General features: G+C 42.5%; 1 protein-coding gene across 4 annotated transcripts; it reads right to left on the bottom strand.

The window, feature by feature from the left end:
* Positions 1–12,686: 12,686 nt before the first annotated feature.
* LOC104601041 (oxysterol-binding protein-related protein 3C-like) lies at positions 12,687–26,321 on the bottom strand. Of its 4 annotated transcripts, XM_088896939.1 has the most exons (11): positions 26,028–26,310; positions 25,563–25,726; positions 22,517–22,610; positions 20,931–21,047; positions 20,757–20,829; positions 20,557–20,675; positions 20,205–20,326; positions 17,056–17,232; positions 16,688–16,832; positions 13,776–13,954; positions 12,687–13,075 (listed from the first exon to the last, which is right to left on the bottom strand). In XM_088896939.1, the coding sequence occupies exons 4-11, from the start codon at positions 21,024–21,026 to the stop codon at positions 12,829–12,831; spliced, it is 1,158 nt and encodes a 385-aa protein (XP_088753065.1). In that variant the 5' UTR covers positions 21,027–21,047; positions 22,517–22,610; positions 25,563–25,726; positions 26,028–26,310; the 3' UTR covers positions 12,687–12,828. The 4 variants fall into 4 exon arrangements, with proteins under 4 accessions (XP_088753065.1, XP_010262526.1, XP_088753066.1 ...); XM_010264224.2 differs by lacking the exon at positions 25,563–25,726 and having other exon boundaries at positions 26,028–26,321; XM_088896940.1 differs by lacking the exon at positions 25,563–25,726 and having other exon boundaries at positions 12,687–12,992; positions 26,028–26,321.
* Between the last annotated feature and the right edge of the window lie 431 nt (positions 26,322–26,752).

The following is a 26,752-nucleotide window of genomic DNA, read 5'->3' as shown; positions in this document are numbered from 1 at the left end:
GCGGCCGATCACACATATCCTACGGGCGGTGGTCTCCACCTACTATTTGGCCATGAAGTTCCCTACGGACTTCGGTGTGGGGGTAGCGTGGGGCGACCAGCTCGAGTCCCGCAAGTGTTATGTTGCCGCCCTGAAGGGAAAAACCAAAGCAGCTGATGACCTCGAACTGGAGCGGCCTGCGGAGCAAGGCGAGGAACCAGCTTCGCCCACAGAAGAAACAGTCACAATCCCGACTTCGGCTACGGACCCAGCTCGCACACTCCAGATCGGTGCTTCCGTCGAGGAACCCCTACGGACCGAACTTGTGAGTTTTTTACTTCAAAATTTAGATATTTTTGCATGGTCCGCGGTCGATATGCCCGGTATTGACCCTGGCCTTATAACTCACAAACTTAACACTGACCCTGTAGTCAGACCCGTTAGACAGAAGAAACGCAACTTAGCCCCAGAACGCTGGAGGGCGGTCGACGAGGAGGTCGAGAAGCTCCTCGCAGCAGACTTCATAAGGGAAGTCCATTACCCGAGCTGGGTGGCCAACCCTATGCTGGTAAAAAAGGCGAACGGCAAGTGGCGCATGTGCGTCGACTACACCGACCTGAACCGAGCTTGCCCGAAAGATTGCTTCCCCCTCCCCAGAATTGACCGCCTAGTGGACGCGACCTCAGGACATGAGTTGCTAAGCTTCCTGGACGCCTACTCAGGCTACAACCAAATCCGGATGGACCAGTCCGATGAGGAAAAAACCAGTTTCATAGCCGAGTTCGGCCTGTACTGTTACAAGGTCACGCCCTTCGGATTAAAAAATGCTGGGGCGACCTTCCAAAGACTTGTAAATAGGCTGTTTCAACCCCTGATTGGCACAAAGATAGAGTGTTATGTAGACGACATGGTCGTCAAGACACAATTTTCACAAAAATTAATACAAGACTTAGATTCTGTCTTCCAAATCCTGCGTCAGTTTAGCATGAAATTGAACCCCAACAAATGTGTCTTTGGCGTCACCTCGGGCAAATTCCTAGGCTACATTGTCAATCGGCGCGGTATTGAGGCCAACCCGAACAAGATAAAAGCCATCCTAGATATGAGACCACCTCGGAAAGTAAAAGAAGTTCAGAGGCTAAACGGCCGCATAGCCGCTCTAAGCCGCTTCATGTCCAAGTCAGCAGACCGCTGCCTACCTTTCTTCAAAGCAATCAAAGGCAAAGGGTTCGAGTGGACCCAAGACTGCCAGCTCGCGTTTGACGAGCTAAAAGGTTACCTCGCCAGTGTGCCAACATTAGCCCAGCCCGAGGAGGGCGAGGCCTTAGAACTGTACCTCTCGACAAGCGACGAGGTGGTCAGTTCGGTACTAATAAAGGAAACCTGGTTCAGCGACCCATATACTATGTTAGTAAAATTTTGCAGGGAGCAGAGACAAAGTACCTGCAGATAGAAAAGCTAGCATATGCACTGGTGATAGCAGCTCGGAAACTCCGCCCGTACTTCTAGGCTCACACCATCATCATCCTGACCGACAAACCTTTGAGACAAGTTTTACTCAAACCCGAGGTTTTCGGTCGATTGACGAAATGGGCCATCAAACTCAGCGAGTACGACCTCTAGTACAAGCCAAGAACCACTATTAAGGCTCAAGCCTTGGCAGATTTTATCGCAGAATGCACGTTTAGCCTCGAAGCCCCTAAGCCGGTCGAGCCCGAGATCCCCAATTCGGGCGAGCTCGGAGCTCCCAAGCCAATTGAGTCTGAACCCTGTGAAGTAACAGCTAGTGTAGCATCTCTCCTGGTTAGATCAAGCGCGAACTGGGATGAGAAGCCCTGGATCCTTCACGTAGATGGCTCCTCGAACCAGCAAGGCAGCGGGGCTGGAATAGTGCTACGTGGCCCGAGCAGAACAAAGTTGGAATACGCACTACGCTTTGAGTTCGTGGCATCCAACAACGAGGTGGAGTACGAGGCACTGATAGCCGGGTTGAACCTCGCGCACAATGTTGGAGCTAAGCACGTAGTTATCTACAGTGATTCCCAGCTCGTGGTCAACCAAGTTACAAGCGAATACGAAGCACGCGAGCTCACAATGATTGCATACTTGGCAATGGTAAAGGAGGCTCTGCTCAACTTCCAGTCACACTTCATCAAGCAAATCCCGAGGTCAGAGAACACTGAGGCCGACGCCCTGTCCCGACTAGCCAGCACGAGCCACAACGCCATGAGAACCGTGTACGTAGAGGACTTACCTCGGCCCAGCATTCTCGGTGGGGTAGAAGAGGTCGCTCCCGTCTCTGAAGCAGAGCCGAGCTGGATCGACCCACTCGCGAGCTTCCTGCTAGACGGATCCCTCCCCGCGGACCACAACGCAGCCAAGAGGGTGCAGCGCCAGGCAGCCAAATACGTCATGATAGACAAACGGTTGTACCGACGATCCTACACGCTCCCCTACCTGCGATGCTTGCGCCCAGCCGAAGCCGAGCTGGTACTCTGCGACACCATGAAAGCTTGTGCGGCGGACACCTGGGGAGCAGAGCCCTCGCCCAAAAAGCACTTCGACAAGGATACTACTAGCCAACGATGAAGACAGAGGCCATCGAGCTCGTCAGAAAATGCGACAAGTGTCAGAAGCATGCCAATATCCACCATCAGTCCGCTACCGACCTCAAATACCTCACTAGTCCATGGCCCTTTGCCCAATGGAGCATCGACCTTCTGGGGCCATTCCCACTAGCGACAGACGGGAGAAAATTCCTAGTGGTGGCAGAAGATTACTTCACAAAGTGGATAGAAGTTGAACCTCTGGCAATAGTTACAGCCCGAAACATACAGAACTTCTTTTGGAAGAACATAGTATGTCGCTTCGGCCTACCTCGAGTACTGATCTCCGACAACGGCAAACAGTTCGAGGATATCAAGTTCCAAGAATGGTGCCAAAGTATGGGAATTAGTCAGAACTTCACGTCGGTCGTACACCCTCAGGCAAATGACCAAACAGAAGTAATGAACAGAGTCATCCTCCGCGGACTGAAAGCACGACTAGACCGAGCCAAAGGGTTGTGGGCAGACGAGCTACCAAGTGTTCTATGGGCTCACCGAACCACGGAAAAAACCGCCATAGGAGAGACCCCCTTTAACCTCACCTACGGCACCGAGGCAGTAATCCCGGCGGAAATCGAAGTACCTACGTTGCGACTAGAAGCATACGACGAACAGACAAACGAAGGCAAATTACGCACCAACCTCGACCTACTGGACGAGGTAAGAGACCTCGCGCACATCCGAACTGCGGCCTACCAGCAAAAGGTAGCTCGGTACTATAACGCCATAGTAAAGAAGAGGAACTTCCGCGTCGGTGACCTGGTTCTCCGTAGGGTCATGGTGCCTGAACCCGGCGTAGGGAAACTTGGACCAAATTGGGAAGGACCCTACAGAGTGAAGAAAGCACTCGGGGGGGCATACGAGCTTGAAACCCTAGAGGGAAAACAAGTACCCCAAGCATAGAACATTGTCAACCTAAGGCGATACTACCTATAGACCGCCACGCAAAATGGGTAAAATCACCACCAAAGCCTACGGGCTAGGATGCCAAGCTAACAAAGGAATCTTGGCACAAGCAAGCAAAGAAAACAGCCCGCGCGAGTGCGGTTAACTCCGACAGAAAACAGACCGAACGAATAGTCAGTTCGGCAAATATGCTCAGTTCGGGAGAGAATGCTCAGTTTGGCAAATATGCTCAACACTTAAACAAATCCTTCCATTCCAAAAGGTAGAGCAGTACAAAAAAAAAAAAAAAGAAACGTGTTTACAAGCCAGGAGCTATTTCATCATCGTCAGACGTCAGAAGGCACTTCGACAAAACCTAAAGGCCCCGCCTCGCCCTCGGAGTCTGGCTCGGCGTCAGCAGCATTAGCCATCTCCTGAGTTATGCGCGAAGTGGATATGGCGCTAACATCGAGCTCGAGGTACGTATTCCGGATCATCCACTGGCTTAGTTTAAAACCCCTCCTATATGAATGCACCATCAGATCATCAAAACCCGGCGAAGCGATGTACTCTTCGATGGCCTTCTTCTTGGCATCTTCGATACCTTGGGAAAAGATTTGCGTCCTCTCCCTGATGTCCTCCTGAAGATACTCGACCTGATGCTGCAGATCCAGCATCAAGTCCGCCATGTGCTTCACCACCACTCCATGGCCTCGGCATCTCTCTGAGACCTCGCCTGCCTGATCCGGGAAAAACGAGCAGTCTCTTCAGCAGCACGAGCAATCTCTTCAGCAGCATGAGCGGCTTCCTCGGCCGCACGACGAGCCTCTTCAGCAGCTCGCGCCTGCCTCGAGCTCCTCTCCACCTGAGCCGCCAAGGCGTGAATGGAAGAATTCACCTGCCAAAAGAGACCGAATGATCAAAAGAACCAACGAAACAAAAGCCAAAGAGCTAAAAAAGGAGCACTTACCACCATGGCATGGGTAACGGCACGGTAGGCCACTTGATGCAGAGGGAGATCTGTCCATGCCGCGACCTCCTCGGGGAAGATGGCCTCTTTACTCTTTTGAAGAGCATGGATCGGTGTCAACACGCTCCTGAAATCCCCCGGGGCCCCCGAGCCCGAGGGACCAGCTCGCGTATGAGCAGACCCGGAGTAAACAGGAGCACCAGAGTATGTAGGAGCCCCTATGTACGTAGTCTCAGCATAAGGGCCCCCTGCCGGCTCCTGCATCGGAGGGACCATCTCGGGTCCCCTGGGCGGATCTTCTGGCTAGTAGCCCAGCACCTCGGCGCGAGTTCGCTTGGCAACCCGCTTTCTCCTCTTCATACCTTGAAACAAGTGCCCACCTCGGGTCCCTCGCGAGTCCATCACACCTGCGAAAAGAAGTTCGCCATCAGTAAAAGGCAAGAAAGACAACAAGATAAGAGTCTCTAAGTGAAGGACCTACCCGAGCTCAAGCCGGCCGCAATGAGCTTGGCCTCCGTCAGATACTGTTCACACTTCAGCCCAAGCCGCGCCCATTGCCGGAGGCCCTTCGCCGTCTCCTTGTCAAGCGTAACCCCGGAGTTGGGAGCGGCCATCCCCCACCCGGTCTGAAAAGGCCACCCCAGCACACTTCGCACCCCGAAATAGTCCCGCTTCCATGCTGGGACCTTGTTGGGGAGCTCGTGTAAAAGCTTAAAACTCGGGCGAGGAGACAGGTAGTAAGCCCGCCTGCGCCCGAGGAGAGGACCCGCTTGCTTCTTGAGCATCAAGATTGAAGAAAAAATCTCCAAGTCCAACGGAAAGCTCTCGTCACATAAAAGGGAGATTGTCCCCACCAAGTTCCGAATGGAGTTCGGGTGAAGCTAGCCAACTGTCACGCCGAAGTGGTTCAAGACTTCGACAAAGAGAGGGTGGAAAGGCAATCGCAGCCCCGCGGCGAGCTGCTCTCGGAATATTACGATCTCATCAGGACCGTGTTCCCAAGGAAAGCTACCCGAAGGTATGAAATAAGCATACTCCTCGGGCAAGTTATAGTAAGTGATGAGGGATTTGAACCCCTCGGGCGTCATGGTCGAAGGGCCGAACTTGTCTAACATCCGACCCCGGCGAGAGGTGGACGCCAAACTACCCGAAGCGCTACAGCCTACAGGCTCGAACTCTTCCTCGAGCTCTACCTCCGGCTCGCTAAGGCTATCGGGGGATGCAACTTGGTTCGTAGAACCTGCACCAGACCCGCTAAAATGACTATCTGAGCCATCCGAGCTAGACATTGGGAGTGACGAGACCCAGGAAAGTACTCACCCGGATGAAAGCTGTAGACCACAGGAGCTCGGACAAACGGAAGACCTTGAGCGCGAACTGAAAAAACTTGGACGCGAACTGGATGCGAGCTGAAACTCAGACGCGAGCTCGAGAGAAATACAAAAGCGACAACAAACCGGGGTCCCCCCCCCCCACTATTTATGCTCACAGTGACCAAAAGGCAACGGCTCAGATCAAAGCCAATCCGACAGCCTACGGCCGCCCTGATCGCATGTCGCCCGAGACCGAGACGTGATTGGCGCACGTCTTTCTGAAACTGACAGTGATTGCGCGCATCTTTTCGAAACCGACGGAACGTCAGCGCACGTCTCAGAAAAAAAAAATGGCAGTGGCACGTCTTTTTCAAATTTGAAAAAACACCCGCTTTCGCGCCCCCAAGTGGCGCGCCCTTTTTTTGAAATTTCGAAAGCAACGCGCGTGCACCGCCACATCTATCAGCATTTAGACAGGCCAACACGCTTCCCGCATAAATGGGCACTCGAAGAAACCCAAGAAACCCTGACAGCGCACCTCGCGCCAGTAGAACCAAGATTCAAAGTGCAGGACAAATCTACCTGACACCTTGCGAACTCCCCGCGCTAGGGCAAGACCTTAGCACGAGGAGTGGGGGGCAATTGATGAAGAAAGATTTGGCCCGACCTCGCAAATCACGGCACGTGGCAAAAAAGGCAAGTAGCTCGACACTCAAGACAGCATACCAAGGGTACAAACGCCAAAGGGAAGGGACCATCAGGCCCGAACTCCCTACTTAGAGCTCAAACTCCCTAGCAAGAGGCCCGAGCTCCCTACTTAGTGCCCGAGCTCTCTACTTAGAGTTCGAACTCCCTAACAAGAGGCCCGAGCTCCCTACTTAGTGCCCGAGCTCCCTACTTAGAGTTCGAACTCCCTAGCAAGTGGCCCGAGCTCCCTACTTAGAGCTCGAACTCCCTAGCAAGAGGCCCGAGCTCCCTACTTAGTGTCCGAGCTCCCTACTTAGAGTTCGAACTCCCTAGCAAGAGGCTCGAGCTCCCTACTTAGAGTTCGAACTCCCTAGCAAGAGGCCCGAGCTCCCTACTTAGTGCCCGAGCTCCCTACTTAGTGGTCGAACTCTCTGCAAGGTGCCCGAGTTCCCTACTTAGTGATCGGACTCCCTGCGAGGAGCCCGAACTCTCCCTTTGACCCCGAGTCACACAAGCAGAGACCCGAACTGGCCCGTCTTATGACAATTCGGGGCCTCCCCTTATCCGACCTCGAGACTTTGCCTCACGCACCACTCCAGGCACTTCACTTCCGGAGCATTGAACTGGATGAACCACGCCGTACCTGACACCGAAGGAGTTCGTATCCAGGGGCAGCGCACCTGACTGACTTGGGATCTGACGCTTGACGGCCGCATTTCCAACGGCCACCTGTCACCACTGCCTCCAGTTACAGAGACAGCTCAGACAAAAGGAGCAGTGACGGTTCTGCCCCAGCAGAGGCGATGACGCCCAAACTGGCAGAAGCACGGAAATACTCATTCCCGACCTGACAGGAGTCTTGGAGTGAGTGCGCGAGGTGGTTATAAAAGGCTCTCCACCCCCAAAGAGGAGGTATGCAAACTTTGCGCTATCTGATTTATCTTGCCTTTGAAAGATTCTAACTTAAGCTTCGGAGCCTTTACACTGAGCCCTCCCCGGAACTTCCTCATCTCCTCCGTTTCAGATTCTCTGTTACTCGGTTCAGATACAAGATCACTAACAGCTAAGACCGGCCAGATTGCACATCATCAACACCCATGCACACACGACACACACAGGGTAGCTTTTGGGTTAAGGATGACCACTGAAGCCAACCACTTTTTTGAAGTTTCTCGAAGTGATTTTAAGATAAACTTTAATTAGATGGATCAGGATAACTACTCCAAAGAAGACAAATTGAAATTGCATATTGCAATTGTAACTCCCACAAGTCGATGAGCCAAGTGAACAGCTCTAGTTTCGGCTTAAAAACGGTGGGTGTACTTTTCCGAACTTGTACAATGTTCGATTTTGTTCTTTCTGAAATAAACAGAGATGAGAGAACGGCTAAGGCTAAACATTGTTGTTGGCAGGGTTTGGATTCAAAGAGGGCCCCGTCCAGTCATAATTCATATTTATCTATTTTTCGGTTCATGAATATAAATATGGTTCATATTTTAAATCGTTTTTGCATTTGTTTTGTTTGTTTGAAATCGGTGTAAAAGTGTGGATTCATCATTAAATATTCCAACCATTTTGTTCTCCAACGCCTCAATTTTGGTCAAAAAAATTAATTGTCAAATGAATATAAATTTATATCCAAAAAATAGATACAGTAATATTCTCTTTTTAAAATACAAAAGTATCAGAAAATATTATGTTTCAAACAAACACCGATAAACACCAACTAGAGTGCATAAATACTCCGATTCAGCGTTTGTATGGCAAACAAACGCAGCCCAAGAGGGGATAGTTTCGCCCTTGTCCGATTAGAATTTGATTGACACCCGTACCCCACCTTGCATTCAAGCACATCTGTGAATTGACTGACACCCGTTTATCACTTAAGTTTGCAGCCCACCTCCCAATGGTCATCTGGTGTGACGTGAAGGCCCCTTTCTGCTGAAAATTTTTTTTTAAGTTCATCATGTGCAGTGTAACCGAATAGACACATCTTTTTTATTTGTTACAAAAATCCTTAAAAAAAGAACTTGTTGAAGAAAAGCATCGGTTAGCTAGAACGAATGTAGAAGAGAGAAAAGAAAGAAACAACAGTCTGGATGGTCTTAAAAAGCCTTACGGATTTGAGTGGTTAATAGCTACTCAGTACTCACCCCCCAATCCAACTAGGGAATGGACCACACTTCCCAGTAGGCCTCCCCTTGGGCCTTGGCATACATTGCAGGAGAGATGTTGATTGGGACCTCGGTACCATTGGATATTCCATGTTGGTGTTGGGTACTTGGAAATTGGATATTCCTTCTGTCAATTTTCAAAAATGTTGAGACCCAAGTTAATTCACCTTGATTAGACAATACGGACCGAGTATACTTATTTGAGAGGTCAGCGTTGCTGTAATCCTTCAAACTCCAATCCAATCATCCAATAACGATCTGTCTAATGATCCATTAAGAAAGGAATTCAATCACAAGAAATACCCTTACAAAGTTATAGCTAGGCCGACTACTCCCCCACCATTTTGGTGATAGATGGGAATAGAAAGTAGTTGAGCAGCAAAGTATCAACCGCCGCAAACTGGAAAGATTGGCTTACTGTCGGTCCTCGTTTTGGATTCCATCGAGTCATTAACAGAAATGTTTGAGATTGGCGACAGCTTGTATGGGCACGAGACATTTCCATATGGCATCTCCACATCTCCAAACTCCAATCATGGCCAGCCAAACTCATTCCAAAGCAACCCCTCATGGACCACGACTTCTTAGAATGACTGGCCCCATCAACCAAACGGACACACCGTTCATTTGTCCCCACTGGAAAATAGAAAGGGTAAAAGACTTAAACCTCCCCTGAATTTTCTTTTTTTTTAATACTAAAACACCCCCTCATTTTTTACATTTAACTTAAACCTCTCGTGTCAGATTTGTAAATTGATAAAGAAAATGACTAATATATCCCCGTGTTAAATTTGGGATTAGATGGTGATGAGGGCGGATTTGGCCCTCCAGTGAAATTGTGACACCTGGCACATCATGTCAAATGTGCAGCTTTTTGACAACTAGACAGCTCGAGCTAGCCACAGGCAGTTCACCCTTATCCTAGCACGAGCTGGTAGTCTGGCCCAGGGACCGACTTGGTGGCCTGACACAGGCACCAACCTGACAACCCAGCCCAGACACCGACCCGCCGCCTAACACAGGCGCCGACCTGACAACCTAGCCCAGACGTCGACCTGTCCGCCTGACACAGGCGCCGACCTGACAACCTGACACAGGCGCCAGCCTGACAACCCCAAGAACCTCACCACTGTACCCCGGTTCTGACGAGATGTGACGAGTCCTACCATTTGAAGGCTTTTCACCCACCTAACACGCAATAGGTCCCATCACAGCAGGGATCCAGTGACTGTTACACTGACCCACGATGACTCTAGTATTTAAAGACTTCACCCCCTAGAGGAGAGAGGGGGATGAAAAATGATGGTAATCTCTGCTCTCTAGCTCTCTCATTCTCTTATATCATCTTCAAGCTCTCTACTATTATACTGTGCTAACTTAGCCATCGGAGTGTCTCCGCCGAGTAAGCCACCCCGGGTCCTCTGACATTTGGTTCCTTGCAGGCCTCTAAAAGAGCAACAAAGCTCATCAAGATAGCTCACCTCCAAGCAGCTCATCAAGGTAGCTCACCACCCAGCAACTCATCAAAATAGCTCACCACCAGGCAGTTCGCCACTATGCAGCTCACCACCAGGTAGTTCACCGCCAGGGAACTCCACTCCATCCTCTGAGCCACAGGCCACCTGGGAGCAGATCAAATGACGAGGTACCAAAAAATTGATACATCACAAAAAAATTATATATGACTAGAAACGGTTACATGAGATGGGTTTTTAATTAACCACTGGAATAGTGAAAACTGGTCCACCATTCATATATCCGTGTCTTTGGATTGAAGTATTTTACAAAAATTTATAATATTTAACTCCCTAGTTCAGACAAGGGTTATTTTACTCAATAAATCAATTATGTTAAAATAAATACGTAAATCTCAATATACATTTTCCAAGTTTTTCAAAAATATTCCCCTTCCACTAACCTCCGATCAATGTTCCAAAACCAAATCGGAGTGGATTACTCAACCAGGAAAAGTGAAATGACCAATATCCTGGGTCAACAATTAGCGAACGATTTGATGGTATAACCATAACCAACTTAGCTTTCCTCTCCGACCATTGGTTCAGTTCTACAAACATCACTCCCAAACTGCAAGTTGCAAGTATTTTTGAATTGATGGATTATCAGACCATGCTAAGATAGAACTCGTAGCTGCAAGTATTTAACGAAACATGGGACTGGTCTTCATCAAAGCCTCACCAACAGGATTACCATAGACAACTCCAGTATTTTCCATCTCATCAAGGTAGAAGAACAAGGAAGCCTGTTTTGAGGTGGGAAAAACGATAAAACGTGGAAGTTGTAACAGGAAAAGTAACAACGTTAGAAACAGCCAAACAGGCTCGATTAGATTTATCAAATATAGATGATGCTTGGTGAATAGGGATTGGGGAACTTCAGGGTATTGTGGAAGAAGTTGCAGGAAAAGGGGAATTTTTGCCTAGACAAAGGGGGTAATTAAGGGCAAAGGTGGATTTTTCAAAAAACTTAAACTGTAAATGATGTCATGTGCTAAATGATATAGACGGAGAGTTTGATGGGAGGTTTTTGTCCGTTCACATCACTCGATAAGAGAGGTTCAAGTCTAATTTGAAAAATGGGGAGATCTTTTAGTGTTTAGAAGAAGGGGGAGGTTCAAGTCTTTTACCCAAATAAAAATTACTAAAAGATTAGCTTTGAATATGGGTACATACAAACGCGGATTATTTTTGCGTATATTCGATGATGGGTAAAGATTTTATTCAACTATCTAAAAGCCTTATAACTAGGGACCCTCTCTGTTTCCGGAGAGGGTTTACCCTCGAGATCTCTCAAGATTTATTCTCGAGATTTTTCGAGGTTTTCTTTTTCTTTCAGCCCCGTTGTTCTCTGTTTTTCTATGTTTTTCCTTATTCTCTGTTTTACTGTTTTTCTGTCTCTCTTCTGTTCGTCTTCCCTTGTTCTCTGTTTTACTGTGTTTCTCTGTTTTTTCTGTCTCTCTTCTGCTCATCTTCCCTCGTTCTCTGTTTTTCTGTGTATCTTCTGTTCGTCTTCCCCTGTTTCTCTGTTTTTCTGTGTTTCTCCCCTCTTCTGTATTTTTTTTTTTTTTTTGTCTGCTTTCTTTCTGCGGGCATTTTGATTTGGTGTTCCTGCTCTAGTCTCCTTTCTGCAAAAATCACTGGTGGATTTGCCCCTTGTTTTGCCATCTCCAGCATTTTAGAAGGCAGTTTCAATTCTCCTGCATCCTTGATGCCATGATAGTGCTCGAACGTCTTAAATGGAATAGTGCTCGAACGTCTTAAATGGAAGTTTCAATTTCTCCACAGTTTTCCGGCATTGTGGATGAACGTTACAGTTCTCTGATGTTTTTTGAATGGCAGCTCACAGTCGACAGTTCTTAGGTGTGCTGGATGGCAATTACATATGATGTGGATGGCAATTACATATGATGCCGTCTTTTGCGGTTTTCGAATGGTTGAAAAGTTACAGTTCATGGCTTGTGGCTTGTAACCTCCTCTGACAGTTCTCTTTTTAATTGGTAACTCTTGTCAGTTTATTCACCAATTACAGTGGTTTGGAAATATACTTTGGTGATGTTAAGTCACATTGCTCCGATTGCAAAAGTTCTTCTGATTTTGCAAAATGATTGGTAGAAAGAGATGCACAAATGAAAAATGATTGAAACCTTTAGAGAAAAAAAAAATGTATTTTCGGTAAGAGATTACCGTCACCAAATATACGGTTCCATTTCAACAATCTTAGCCGTAGTCCTGAAACCGCTGAACTCAAGTGGAGGCTTTCAAAGCACTCCAGCTTGGATAATGTTACAACTTACAGGTGGCATACTGACATGACGAAAACTGAATACATAATCAATTTTCAATCCTCCAGAGTCCGGTTTCCTACATTGTTAGAAGGCACCCATGTAGCCTGCCAACATTGTACAGATAGCAGGGGATTACATCATCATGGTCCACTGCCTGCATGATCTAACTGAGATGCTAGTGGGAATAGCCATTCTCAGAGTCCTAGTAATCCCTAACCCAGAGATTTCATATCTCATACCATAAGATGAAATATGCTTAGAAGTTAGAAATACTGCAAAAAATGAATACACTACCTTGAAATACTTGATATAATAACATGTACACAAATAATTTCTACAAATCACATATAAATTGTTTCTGGTTGTTGCAGCTACCAGAAGAAAAAGATGATGCAAAACATTAAACAAAACATCACTTGGCAGTCAAATCATTATACTGCCATGGGTTGAACTCTATTGATCTAACATCAACTTCATCAATGTTGTCTGAGCTATCTGCAACTGCCCGATGCTGGGTATATTTCCCATTAAATTGGTACACCTCCAAGTCATCCCAAGGGGTAGGAGTAATTTCGCCTGTAATGTCAAACCATCTTGGAGTAAATTGGTGACCATTTGCTTCTCGGTTTCTTTTTTCAGCTCTCTGCCTCTCCTCCAGACTAAAACATTAATGTAGATGCATGAGAAAACAGGCATATTCTGTAATACTTTACAATTTTGGAAAATTCTAACTTTAGCTTTAGTCATAATCAGCACTTAGTTCTTTTCTGAGGTTTCTATGTCTAACCTAATACTATTCATGGTGTTGGGCAGCTAGATGGATTCCAATGACACCATGTTTAAACAATCATAATCATAATCATAATCAAATGGCATATTTAATTTGATCTTCTAAATCAACCATCAGAATAACAAGATTGATCCTCTACCAACCAATATTTAGGCCAACCCCATGGCCTGCATGACCTGAAGTATTCCTTGATGTTGTCCTTTCCGGAACAACAAATATAGAATAGCAATTTGGGAAATGTATAGTAGGTGATGAAATCAGGTAAGAAATGCCCAAGCTAAACCTTGGCCTGCATGACTGGAAGTATTCCTTAATGTTGTCCTTTCTGGAACATCAAATATAGAAATCCTAGCAACTTGGGAAATGTATAGGTGATAATACTAGGTAAGACGATAAACCATGGAACCAACTTATCATGTCATTTTCCCAACTCTGCCATACATACAATATGAGCTGACAGAACAAGATATTTCTCTCAATTCCATCATCTCACCTTGATATGTATAGACTTTATACTTTATTCCCCTAATAATCTATGGAATATTTTAATATGGTAGAGAGAGAGAGACCTGCTCTTTTCAGAACCAGCTTTGGATAGATCACCCTTCTCAAGGGCATATCTATCAGGACGTAAACGAGAATCTGATGCCAACAATTTCCTCGGTGCAGTGTCAAAACTGTTTATTTTATGTGCAAAATATGTATATTGGAACTTGTCATTCTCTGGAACATCAGCAACTCTCCAGACCTGTCAAAAACACCAAAACAATATATAGCAATCATTGAGTATACACATAAATCTTGTCACCTCAACATCTAAAAATGACAAAAAAGTACTTCATCAGCAAAACTGGAAAAAACTAAGATACATAAAATAATCATATCTGAATGGCCTCTCTACAAGATCAATAAAGGGAGAGTCCCAATATCACCAGCTTCTGACACAACAGAGAATTCATTCATTGCATAATTTGAATGTAGGAAGTAGAAAGATATAGATGGATGATGCCCACATGTAATATTTCAACACACTTTAATGGTGTATTTGCACCATCCAACTAACAAGGCATGGAAGATGAAGTTGGCCAATTACTGAACAAAGATAACCCCACTGTCCTCTAATCAACTCACTATACAAGTGACAAGTGACTGATTTTGGCAGATCCCGTTTTTGATGAACCAGGCACACATCTCTATTGAAAACTGAAAAAAGAGAATCAAGAGGTACTTTTTTCTTTCAAAACCTGTGCTATTTTTAACTAACTAATATTTGTGGCTCTTCTCTATCAAAAATAATGCATATGTACCGTGCAGAAATCACTCCCTTCAAAGGTAATATGAACATAAGGGGTAACAAAAAAAGAAGCCTATTTCATGACATTTTTTCATATTTACCGGGAAATGCACCAAAATATTAAAATTCCCCCAAGAGCCCCTTTTGTGTTCTTCATTGGGGCAAATGTTTGGACATGGCTGATAGATGAAAGTTTCCATGAAATCAAGAAGTGCGATGGAGATCATTCCGGGGAAGAAGTTGTGGAAGTAGCAGATCAAGAAAAGAACGATGTCACATTATCATTGGACAAAACTAAGCAGGTAAAAAAAAAGGATTTAGAGAGGGTGGTTGATAAACAAGCTCAAATTGGTAAAGAATTTGTATTGTTCCTCTTAGGACTAAGGACATTACCAGAATGTTGTTTTGGGAATCAGAAAGAAAATAAGGGGGAAATAGAATGGATGAAAGTTCACAAGAAAACAAATTATGTATTTGGGGTTGGAATATATGTGTTATTTTGGGTGAATTTTGAGATGGAATCTTGGAGAGATGGAGAAAAGATTCTTGCTTTTGCAGTACAGGATTATAATTGTGATTGATGATGGTTCAATTGCTGATCACGATGATGAGGTGTCAGCAGTGTGCTGGGATGGTTATAGAGAGTCTAATGTCATAGTTTTTTAATAGAAACAGTAACTTTCATTCAATTAATTTAAACAGTACAACTGTGAACCACCCACAGAAAGGGTGCTGAACTGGTGAACCCTCAACGTATCTCAGAATTACAACAAGGCCCAAAACAGTTCTCCCTAGTAACGTCTGCTTTGCTAGAGTGTCAGCCAGTCCATTGGCTGATCTTCTAGTACACCTAAAAGTGTACCCCAATCTCCCTTGTTGGGCGCTTGATTTCCCTTGCAAACTAAGGGTCCAAATTCCCAAGTGGCTTGTTTGCATCCACCCTATTACCAACTTGGAGTCTCCCTCCACCTCAATTTGTTGTAGACCCAACTGCTTAGCCAATCTCAATCCTTGGATAGGGCCATCACTTCAGCTCTGAGTGAATCACCAACCCATATTTGTCCTCAATAAAGAGCCAGAATTCTTCCTTCACCATCTCTTAACACACCACCAACACCGGAAGGACCTGGGTTACCCATGGATCTTCCATCAATGTCATAGTTGTGGTTGAGTGTTTCAGAAGAGAGGCTTTGTAGGTGCAGTAGCTATATGTTTTAAGTTTGCTATTATTGGTTGGAGCTAAGAAAATGGGGTTTTATTCTATCAGGAATAGTTGGTGGAAAAGGGGTTTTCTTAGGATTGATCATTTTGGCCCAGGTCTGCATAGCCTGGCTCAGTGTGCAATATTTCCTCACCCAGGCAGCCATATTTTTCCAGGCCCAGCTTGGTCCAGACCCGCATCAACTACACATAATGCCAGTCAGGCCTGGGCCGAGCAAGTCCTAGGCCCAGACAGCCCAGCCCAGAAGTTATATGTATGGTACAATATTTTACCAAATATATATCTATATGGTATAATATATAAAATTATGAATGTTGTATATATGGCATGTATATGTATTTATGGTATAATATGTTAATATATGCATAATAACTTAATAATATATATATATATATAATTATCATGGTTTAAAGTATCGATACGATACACCCCATTATCTTTTGAAAACGAGGCATTTCGGACTCCCATTTTTTAAAATAAAAAAAAAACACACATTTTAAGCTTCCTAAAAAACCAAACTTTGAAAAAAAAAACTAAAAAAATATATATGTTTCGGCCGTTTCTAAGTACCGATACGATACGGCCGAAATGCGTATCGTATCGATACTTTGAACCTTGATAATTATATATTCTATAATTGAATTGATTTGAATCGTACAAATCATATAAAATGTAAGATTCATGAATCAAATTTTAGGATTCAAACAAAACTTTGTAAGAATTTTGCAGAAAAGGATTCACAAATAAGATTCAAATTGTAAATCATCTCTTGCCAAAAAAAAAAATCGTAAATCATAAGATTTGACAACTACCCTAGCATACTATTACTGTAGTGTACATAGAGAATTCGGAAAAATAAAGCAAGCATAATATGAGAAGCCATAAAAGACTTACTATATAATCACACCAGAGAGCAGAATAGACAACAATGAAGGAGAACAAAGTATTAACTATTAAGGAGTTACCTCTTTAAGTTCAGTGCCAGGAAGGGGCTCCCCTTCCAAGTCGCATGGTTGATAACTCATTGACTCATTCCATTTCCCAGTCATCAATATTTTAGGTTCTTCTGCAGAATTATACACATAACCATCCACTTCATAGCGACCAGCCCTGCAACCAATTGCAGTTTCTAATAAGACACAGTTAATGAGTAAGAGGAAAATATAATAATAAAAGGAAAAAAACACTTGATGAAGAACAAGAGTGCAGAATTACCAAAACCAAAGAAAAACATTCAACAAGGTTATTAATTTTTCTCCTTTCATCCAACAAATAAAATAACAAATATGTAATTCAGAATGCCCATCACAGGAGGAAATCTATATGTCCATACCCAAACCAACCACATGGCTGAAAATAAAGTACAACTTTGTCCCCAGTTGTCAGGTTGGTCATGATCATCTCCCCTAGTGAATCAACCCAAGTCCGCCCAAATATAAGGTTGTTGGCTTTGGTCGGAGGGGGCACCAAATCTAGGATTACACCATCTCTCTTAAGGGTCACACGTGTCCTGCAATAAAAAAAAAAAAAAAAAGAATGACAAATGCAACTATTTTATATAGGAGGTGTATGGAGCAACTTATACCAGTTAAGAAACAATGCGCACATAGAGGAAAAATATCTATCGCTATGATGTCTATTAGAGAAGCCTACCATATATCTCAGAGTACCCAGGCTTCATAAAGAAAGTAAGAAACACAGGAATTTCAGATCAAACAATGTCAACGTGAGAAAAAAACTTTAACACCAAAGTTGATATCTATTTGTTAGCATAGTTAGCATATGAATGCATCCAGACAAGTGTTTCAGATCCAGTCAACTCAATCATATCGAAAGCTTAAGCCCAGACTAAATCTGGAAGTTATTTTTTATTTTTTTCATATACATACAAATGCATCAACGAACGAACTTCATCTAGGCAGAGTAAAACTCATACACATTTACATTTCGTTCTATTGTTAGACATCCCTTAGAATGAAGGTTTTATAAAGTGGCCCCTCTCATCTAAGCCATAGAGGGAAGTAAGACAGATCCAATAAAGTTTCTCAGTGCTATTCATCTCATCCTAATTAAGTTGACAGTCCATTCCCAGATAAGCTGGAGCATCGCAGACCCTAGCAAGTTGCTCTCTTCCTTCAGAGTGCATCAATCAGAAAATCACTAATTTTTTTGCAGGGTTTATGAACAACTGCTGCTTGTCATGCAATGAAGATGGATAGGGGTGGCCACGAGCCAAGCTTCTCATGAGCTATTCGAGTTTGGCTCATGGAAAGCTCAGCTTGGCTCAGTTTAAACCAACGTTTTAAAAAACGACCCTGAAACGGAACCGTTCTAGCCACCAATTTCCAGGTCAACGGTCCAACCATCCGGTTCAAACGGACGGCCCATTCTAACAGAAAAATTAAAAAAATAAAAAAAAAATGATAAAAAACTGTTGAACGGGACGACGGTTTGACCACCCGGGTCAATGGTTTGTTGACTTTTTCAACGGTTTTTGACCAGATGTCGGGTTTGGGGTAAAACGGAACCGGTTGCCTGGACGGTTCCCTGGCCGAAAGGTCTGACCGTCCAGGTCAACGGCAGTTCAAAAACGTTGGTTTAAACTAAGTTTTGAGCCAAGTGCGAGCCCAATGAAACTTGACTCTAAGGCTTGCGAGCCTAATCGAGCCTACTATAATAAATAAACATTTTTTATTATATATATACATACATATACATATGCATATAAATATATAAATATATAAATATATATAATAAATATTTTTATTATTATATATAATATTTTTATTTTTATGTATAATAGTAAATAATTTTTATAACTCTTATTTTTTTGTATGTAAAATAAAAAATATTTTTATATTTATTATTTTTATTTTTTAGAAAAAAACTTGACTTGCAGTCGAGCTTGAACCGAGCCGAGCTCGAACTTGCGAGCTTTGAACCAAGTTGAGCTCGAGATTAAATCTCTAACTCGAATCAAGCTTGAGCCTAACACAATTTCAGCAAGCTGAGCTCGAATAGCCTATTCGGCTCAGTTTGGCTCAGCTAGAATCCACCTCGCTATAACGTTGCTCTGTTTACAACACTGATCACAAATTAAAATCCTGACTAGGAAATGTTCGAAGAAAATGATATTGTAATATAACTGCATCACCAGAAAACCATAGTACCATATAATGGTCCTTCACTTATCATTTATATTTAGTGCTGAAATGTTCTAGCCCAGACCCGTCTTAAAAATTTCCGAGCTTGGGCCTGGTCTCGTGTCCAGGCCTAAAGATGGACAATCACATAACCACCTCTCTAAATCTTTAAGCTTAGCTTCACAGAAATCATTCAGCTTTTTGGAGCTGCATCAGTAGTCCCCCACTCCCCAGAGGTGACTTGGTGATGTCTCATGGCCTTTCAGCAGGTGGGGCAGAATTCTAATGGAGATGGCATCCATATAATATGTGGTCTGGTTAGTCCTAGTCACATTTAAGTGGCTAAGCAAGTTCAATCCAACAGAATCAGGCTTTGAAATGATTAGTCATAAACATAGAGACTTGGGACCCAAACAGGTGGAACAATACAGGTACATATTACTATCATACTACCAGGCAAATTCCATCCACAAAAAAAGACTAGACTGTTAAAGTTCACCAAGGTCAAAATGCAAGGCCTGTGAATCATCTATGCGAGGATGCATCTCAAGCAACTGGTTGGGAGTATTCTAAGGGATTCAAAAGGATGAAACGCATGCCTAAATTTAGCAGCTAGTCATTACTCTGAGTAATGGTTTTAGCTCAGATGGTTGCAGTATATAAGTCTATTTTTCTTTCTGTATAATACACAACCACTTAAGATTCACCACTTTGCAGACTGGGGAGGAAGGTGGGTCTTTACAGGAGTGGGGGTCATTCATTCTTTCGTTCTTTCTTTCATTTTTCTTTTGTTCTTTTTTGCCTTCACGGCGCTACACAATGGGCAACCCCCATACCCATAAGGCCATAACCCCCCAACAAGGATCAAAATTTTGTCACGTATCGGCCAATACGTATCATATCAGCAAGTGGTTCAGAGGGTAGACCGGCCTTAAACCAGCCCCTCTAAACCTTGCCCCCATATGGTGAGGATATTTTGAACCTTAAACTAGGCAAGTGGTTCAGGGCATATCGGCCTGTATCGATATTTTGAACCTTGCCCCCCAACCCTTGGTGACAATGGGATTTGATCCCAGGTCTCAGCTACAACCAGCCGGAGAACCTACTGAGCCACCAGCAGGTGGTGCTGTAGGGGCCTTTCTTCATGATAATATGAATTCTCACCCATATGGTGAGGATAACAATAAAATGCAGAGAATATAGATTTTTATATTGGAATACAACAAATTAGAAGCTCGTTGATCAGATCCTAACAAATCTAGAAGACAAGTACAATAAAGGTTTAGACATCCAGAATAAGAGGAAAAAACTAAAATAAAATTGGATATGGAAAGAGTACCTTCCAACAGGATAGATGTCAAGTGAATTTCCTAAAAATTTTGTCTTCAGCTTTGATGTGACATCATAGGTAAAATGTTCATTTTCAGCATGCCCAGCACTCATCGGGGGATGGTGGCTCACCTGAAATTGAAAACAGTATAATAAACTACAGTGCAGGGATCGTATGGCAAAAAAACCAGAAGGCAACTATACAAACACCAGTTACAGAAAACAAATTTGACTGGGATTGACATGCATGCAAAGGAAAGAAAGTGCTTTTATAACCAATAAAATATATGATAACCAGCAGCTAATACTAAGCCCAAGAAAAAAAAAAGAAACAATGAATATCACAATCCTGAACAAATCACCTGCTCTGCAATGAATGTAACCCCACCATGATTGGCCATTTCATATGTCTCACCAAGTATGGGATTAAAAGGCTTCCAAGTCCGTTGATAAGCATAGTAGACAGATATGGCCCAGGATGCTGCAATTGGCAAAAGAGCTCTATTTTATACCAGAAAAATACTAGTGTATGTCACAAAAATCTAGGGCCATAGAAAATTACATGCATACACAAGCCGCATGTAAGGATCTTCACATTCATCTGCCTGATCTAGCAAGTGGGAATACTCCATTAACTGTAACAAGGATTACTGAAACTTGTAATGTTTCAGGCAGTAAATAGCACCAGAGATATGAAAGAATACAGGTATTCATTCCAAAAGAAAATGGAACAAACCTCAGCCATTTTTTGAAGCATGGTCATTGGCTCAAAAATAAGAACAGGAAGTGTCACCATTGATGTGACATCTGAACCTATATACTTGTGCATCATCTTCCAGTAACTGTCTCTTTCCTACAATATAAGAAGAAAGGTCAGAATAAAACCATACATAAAATAATAAAAAGTTTGTAAACTAATATTTTTCTATTTTCACTTTCAGAAATGAAACATCAAAGCATATGCACTGCAAACCTTATGGGCCTGCAAAGAACAAAATGGGGAGTAAAAAGAGGAATTTGCATGCTTAAAAATTGACCTAATGGCTTCTCTCACTCTAACAGCTAGCTTTTAGGGGCGAGTTCACCCAAGGCACGTATCAAATGGTATCAGAGCCTGCACTATGCCTCCCAGTTGTAATCGTGCGGCGCAGGTGGTGACGCCAGTATTGCAGTGTTCGGCCGGGACTAGGTAGACTAGTGCAAAGCCAACCTGCATGGGTGCCAGGACTGCGGAGCATGGTGGAATGTTACGATCCATTTGTCCCACATTGGTAGTATGGGATGCTAATGTGAGATATCCTACATCGGTAGTATGGGAGGCGGTTGTGGGGTATATATGTGCTTGGGTTACCTCCCTCTAACAGCTTGCTTTTAGGGGCGAGTTCTCCTAAGGCACATATCATTCTCACTATAGCTATGACCCATTTTTAATGGAAGATTAGGATGCTGCTCAAAGTCCAAGTTGCCAAAGCATGAAAATGGATACATGTACGGATCATAGTGTAAAAGCTTCATAGCAACAAACTCCCAAAGCTCTAAACTTTTTAAGTACCCAAACATGCATGGAGAGAGAGAGAGAGAGAGAGATATCCCCTTGAGGGGAGGAATATAATAATGTACATATCTTGGTAAAAACTAGCTGTGTGAGGGACAGAAGAAGGTGGTATAAGGAGCATTATAACATATACAAACTACTGTGTTAACAGAATGGTTAATGCATCAAACCAGTGGGGTTTTTTTTTTCATTTTTATATGTTTTTGTTTAGTAATGGGGTTCGCTCAACATGCCCAAAGGGGGACGGTAAAGCGTTTGGTGAGGGCAAAAGGTTTCATTTAAGGAGAACAAAAACTAAAAAACAAGCTGAATATGTCCCACATTTACTTCTGGTAAGACTCCACATATTTGAATGAATGCAATTATATTTATTCCAACTTCCAACACTCTAAGCTCAAAAAACCCTCTCATGCCAAAGTGCATAACAAAATATTAAAAACATCAGCCCCCAAGTTTTGGGACGGATTCCACTCAAAAACCATGGACACACATTTTGAATAATTTAGAATATCACTCTTTTGACATGATTCCACTAACTACGCTCAAGAAAGATCCCTCAATAAAACTCTACAAAATATATAACATAACAAGTTAATAGCACATTGCATGACATTATTTTCTATTTATAAACATAAAATTATCAAAATAATAGTATACACCATATATTCAATTGCAAAAGTAAAACCTCAAATAGGAGGAACAAGCGGAACATAAACAGCAGTGAATTGTTAATAGTTCAATAAAAATTGAAAATAAAAATGGAGAACCTCCTGCTTCCATCTTCCTTTCTGAGCTTCCTCCTCTGCATCTTCCTTGCCTCCCTCCGGATTTATAACTTCCAGTCCTTCATAACCCAGCAATCTGGAGAAAAAAGAAGGAAGCAAGATCAAATTTAGTAAGGATAAGGAAATGAATGATAAGCTATAGAATAATAAAACTTTGTCCTTCATAAGCACATAAATAGAAGTTCCAATCCACAATAATTGGTATTTGGTAATTGGTAGCAGTGTTTAGAAAACCAGATCGGACCAGCCGGTTGGACCGGTTGAACTGTGGCCCAGGACCTTGGCCGGTTCGGTCATACCCCAATATTCGCTTTCATTAAAAAACGGTGCAAACTGGCTGACCAGCTGATTTAACTGATGACCCGATTCTGGTTTCATGAAATTGCCTGGGTCCTTAACTAGTAGAAATTTTAAAATGTGCTTAGCAAGATTCGAACTCATGACCTCTTATTTTAATATATTAATTAATTACCATTAGTCCACCTCTTAACTTGTGTTAATTAATGACTCTTTATTGTACATATTACTTTATTACACATGTATTCAAAGAAAATGTAAATTAAGAGACTTGAACCCTAATCATTTGCTTTAAAAATTAAGGAACTTGCCATAGAGAAAATTATATAGCAATTCAGGTATCCAACAGAAAATCTAATTACAATAACTTGAAACCAATCAATTGAGCATAAATCTAAAGACATTAACCAGGAATTCCATGGCATGAAGGTTACACTTAGATGATCAATAAATAACATAAAACAGTTTGTCTTAATGCAAAATCGGATAAGATCACCACTCCAGATAGGATCACCATTTTTAATGTAGTCTTATTGCCCAGAAGCACAGATAGGATCACCACTCCAGATATGTGACTCAACATTTTGACAGCACAATAATCTTTGACCTCTGCTCCCAAAAAGTAAAGAAAGGCAGTTTTTATTTCAAAGCCATGCTCCCCTCTGAACCTGTCCACATGCAGGCATTGCTACACTTTAGAAGCTGTTTTATCTTTGCTCTTTCTAATTCAATAACTAAGCGCCTAGCACCATGTGCTATTCACAGTCTAGATATGGTTCAGCATTTTGAGAGCAAAATCACCTTGAATAGTGCACCCACAAATAAGGAGCATAGATTTTAAGGCGCCAAGGCGAGGCTAGGCGACAGAGGGTGCCTTGTCGCCTAGGCGCCTCGGGCGCCTAGGCGATGGACTTTTTTAAGTAAAACCATATATCCTAGGGTAGTTCCCTAGGTTCCATAACCATCTTTCCTTAATAATTATCCATAATTTTCATGAGAAAAGCATAAATTTCATATTTTAAGTTTAGAAAATCAACACTTTATGAGAAGAAAAGGAACAAAGGAAAGAAAATTCAAAAAATATAGGGGCTGAACCCCTACTTTTGTTATAGGAAAAGAAGAAAATAAAAGGTGGAAGAAGAAGAAGATCTATAAGAAGAAAATGTGTTGATTAGAAAAAATTTTAAGTTCCTCCCTTGCTTACTGGTTCAGGTTCTGGAATCTTTGAGGATTCAATCAAGGATCAAAACTTCAACACGATACGCCCCGTATCGGGTGTATTGTATTGTATCGTTGGCGCCCCAACACACATGTTTATAGGTGTTTTTGGGAACCCATTTTTTAAAATAATATATGTGTGTGTATAAATATACATATATACTTAAAAATGAAATTGAAAACAAAGAAATAAAAAAATAGGGGGAGTATCATTATAAGTACTAAATACTAGTACACCTCTGCCAATACACAGAGGTGTATCGATACTTTGAACCATGGGTTCAATACAGCAGTTAGCAATGTTTGTGTTGATTAAACCCTAATAAATAAGAAAATAATAAAAAGAAATTAGTACATAAACACATAAAATGAGTATTCTAGTTTAATGATGCCTATTTTATAATTATAATGTTAAAAAATTAAAAGTATAAAAGTATTTTATAACATAGTGCACAAAACTACTTGGCGACTGGGCAAGGCGAGCCTCCAAGGGCACCTTGTCGCCTAGGCGCCTGCCTAGGCGTTGCCTTGACAACTATGATAAGGAGAGGCTGTTTTTATTTCAGATTCATATTCTCCATTGAATCTTTTTAATTTGCACTTTAGAAGTTGTGCTATAGTATTGATCCAAAAAAGTCGTTCTATATTTGCCCCTTCTGATCTATGATACCCAGACATCTATACATGCCTAGTGTGCCAATTACAGTAACAATATGCACTGAATATAAGACCAGATATTGCATACACACTTCTAGATATACTCCTATGGATTAATATATTTAAAATATGTAAATTGGTATGTTTTAGGAAACCATAATGTAAAAAGTGTTGAAAATTTGATTAAGTTTGAAAAGATGTCTTAAAAATGACACTTCATTTCCAATACTAGACCTACAAGCATGACATGAGCATGTTTTATAGGACCCATACCCATATACACATCCAGATTGGTATCCGTATCTGGGCATTATAGCTTCTGAATTTTGATTCACCCATGTTCTAATTCTGTTCTTTTAGTCTAGCCATTCACTTATCTCTATATCCACATCTCCACTATGCTCAGGTAAAAAGGCAGAAATACAAATAAAGGAAAAAAGAAATTAACAAAGACACATATCCCTGCCCACTCTAGTGGTGCAATGTTAAAACCTCAGGCTGAAAAAACACGAGAACATGGATTCAATTGGCCACTTCGTCGAAAAACTGCTGGTGTTAGGTCCACCCTCCCAAGTCCCTGGATAGACAGGACCAACATTGACTAATGACGCTCTCTAACCTTTGATCTTTTTAAATTTTAAAGTCGAAATTCCAAAGCTGCTCCAATACCACGCTCTCATCACTTACTTATGGCACAGATACCTAAAATGGAAGAAGTACAGAACATAGCCCAATCCAAAATGATACGAATAGTTTTCTAGGTAAATGGATGGAGGATATTCTAGTTACAGGAATTACATTTGTAACCATGTAATGAATGGAGCATATTGATTCAAGCATAGTCAACTTTCTTTACCTATATACTAAAGTTGAGAGTTTAAGTCACCCTTCGAGTAAACCATCAGTCTTTCTAGCAAGCCCATCCTTACCCAAATTGCATTATGCGGGGAAAACCAGGTGAATACATAAAACCAAGTGAATGTAATTGGTAGCTTTTTTGTTGTTTCAGAAAGAACCAGCCTGAATGGAAATTACATAAAACCAAGTGAATACATTCTGCCATTAAAAGGAAGAAAATGGCGCATATGTCAATCAAATTCGAAGCAAGGAAGGAAAACTAAAATTATGCTTTAATGAGAACTATAAACATATAGTTGTCTAACAAAACAGAAGTCAAATTCTACTTCATGAATTGAAGATCAATATAAATAAACTAGGGCTCTATGCGAAGAAACAAAATACTTCAACCCTACAGTATAACTGTATCTACAGGCCAAAACAGATGAGAAGACTCAAGAGTCGAATCTGAAGCTCTCCGTACCCGTTAACAGATTTGTGCATCGCGCTCCCAATATTAGACAAGGTAGAAGCGATCGATGAGAAAAAGCCACCACCTTGCTTCTGATCCTTGGAAGCCATCTCAGAAGCCCTAACTCTCTCTAAACTAGAAGATCTGTTAAGGTTAAGATGATCTGTCAACTCAACACTTTCAGATGAAATCGCAGAAGAGAAACTGGAACTCTAATCAATTAAACTCCAAATTCGAGCGTTCCAAGAGAAATCGGAAAAAAAAAGAAAAAAAAGAAAAAAAAAAAGTGCAAAAGAGAGAGAGAGAGAGAGAGAGAGAGAGAGAGAGAGAGAGAGCTAAATAGATAATAAGAATAATTAAATTGAAGTGAGCGGGCGATTACAGAGAACAGCTAGGACGAGAGTTGGAACTAGTTGGCGCTTCTACTTCTGCTGTTTGAAGCCTACCACTACACCAGGGTCGGATATTCTTATCGTGCAAGAATAGAATGGTAATGTTGCGCCGCGGAACCAGATGACAAAAGTGACTCAAGGACTTTTCTTAAAACAACCGAAAAGACATAACTGTCCCTAAGCTTTGCAAAATTCCCCATTAGTGTGTATTATTTGAGTCTTGAGACTGGAGTTGTGAGCGTGTGATCCGGATTCTGAAAGCCTTGAATCCAGATTGATTACACGTCAAGAGACACGGTTACGTTACTTACGTCCCGGGTCGACACCAGTTAACTGGTCCAAGTT

Source organism: Nelumbo nucifera, chromosome 2 (genome assembly GCF_055504915.1).
Source record: "Nelumbo nucifera cultivar China Antique chromosome 2, China Antique-T2T, whole genome shotgun sequence".
Lineage (NCBI taxonomy): Eukaryota > Viridiplantae > Streptophyta > Magnoliopsida > Proteales > Nelumbonaceae > Nelumbo > Nelumbo nucifera.
The sequence above is the reverse complement of the archived record's forward strand: the minus strand, read 5'-3'. Positions and strand labels throughout refer to the sequence as shown.

Coding starts and splice junctions, on each gene's coding strand:
- LOC104601041 (XM_010264224.2), bottom strand. CDS start 26,125: ATGGCTTCCAAGGATCAGAAGCAAGGTGGTGGCTTTTTCTCATCGATC. Junction 20,830..20,930: donor TGCTTCAAAAAATGGCTGAG/GTTTGTTCCATT, acceptor TCCTTGTTACAG/TTAATGGAGTATTCCCACTT. Junction 20,327..20,556: donor TTACATTCATTGCAGAGCAG/GTGATTTGTTCA, acceptor TTTCAATTTCAG/GTGAGCCACCATCCCCCGAT.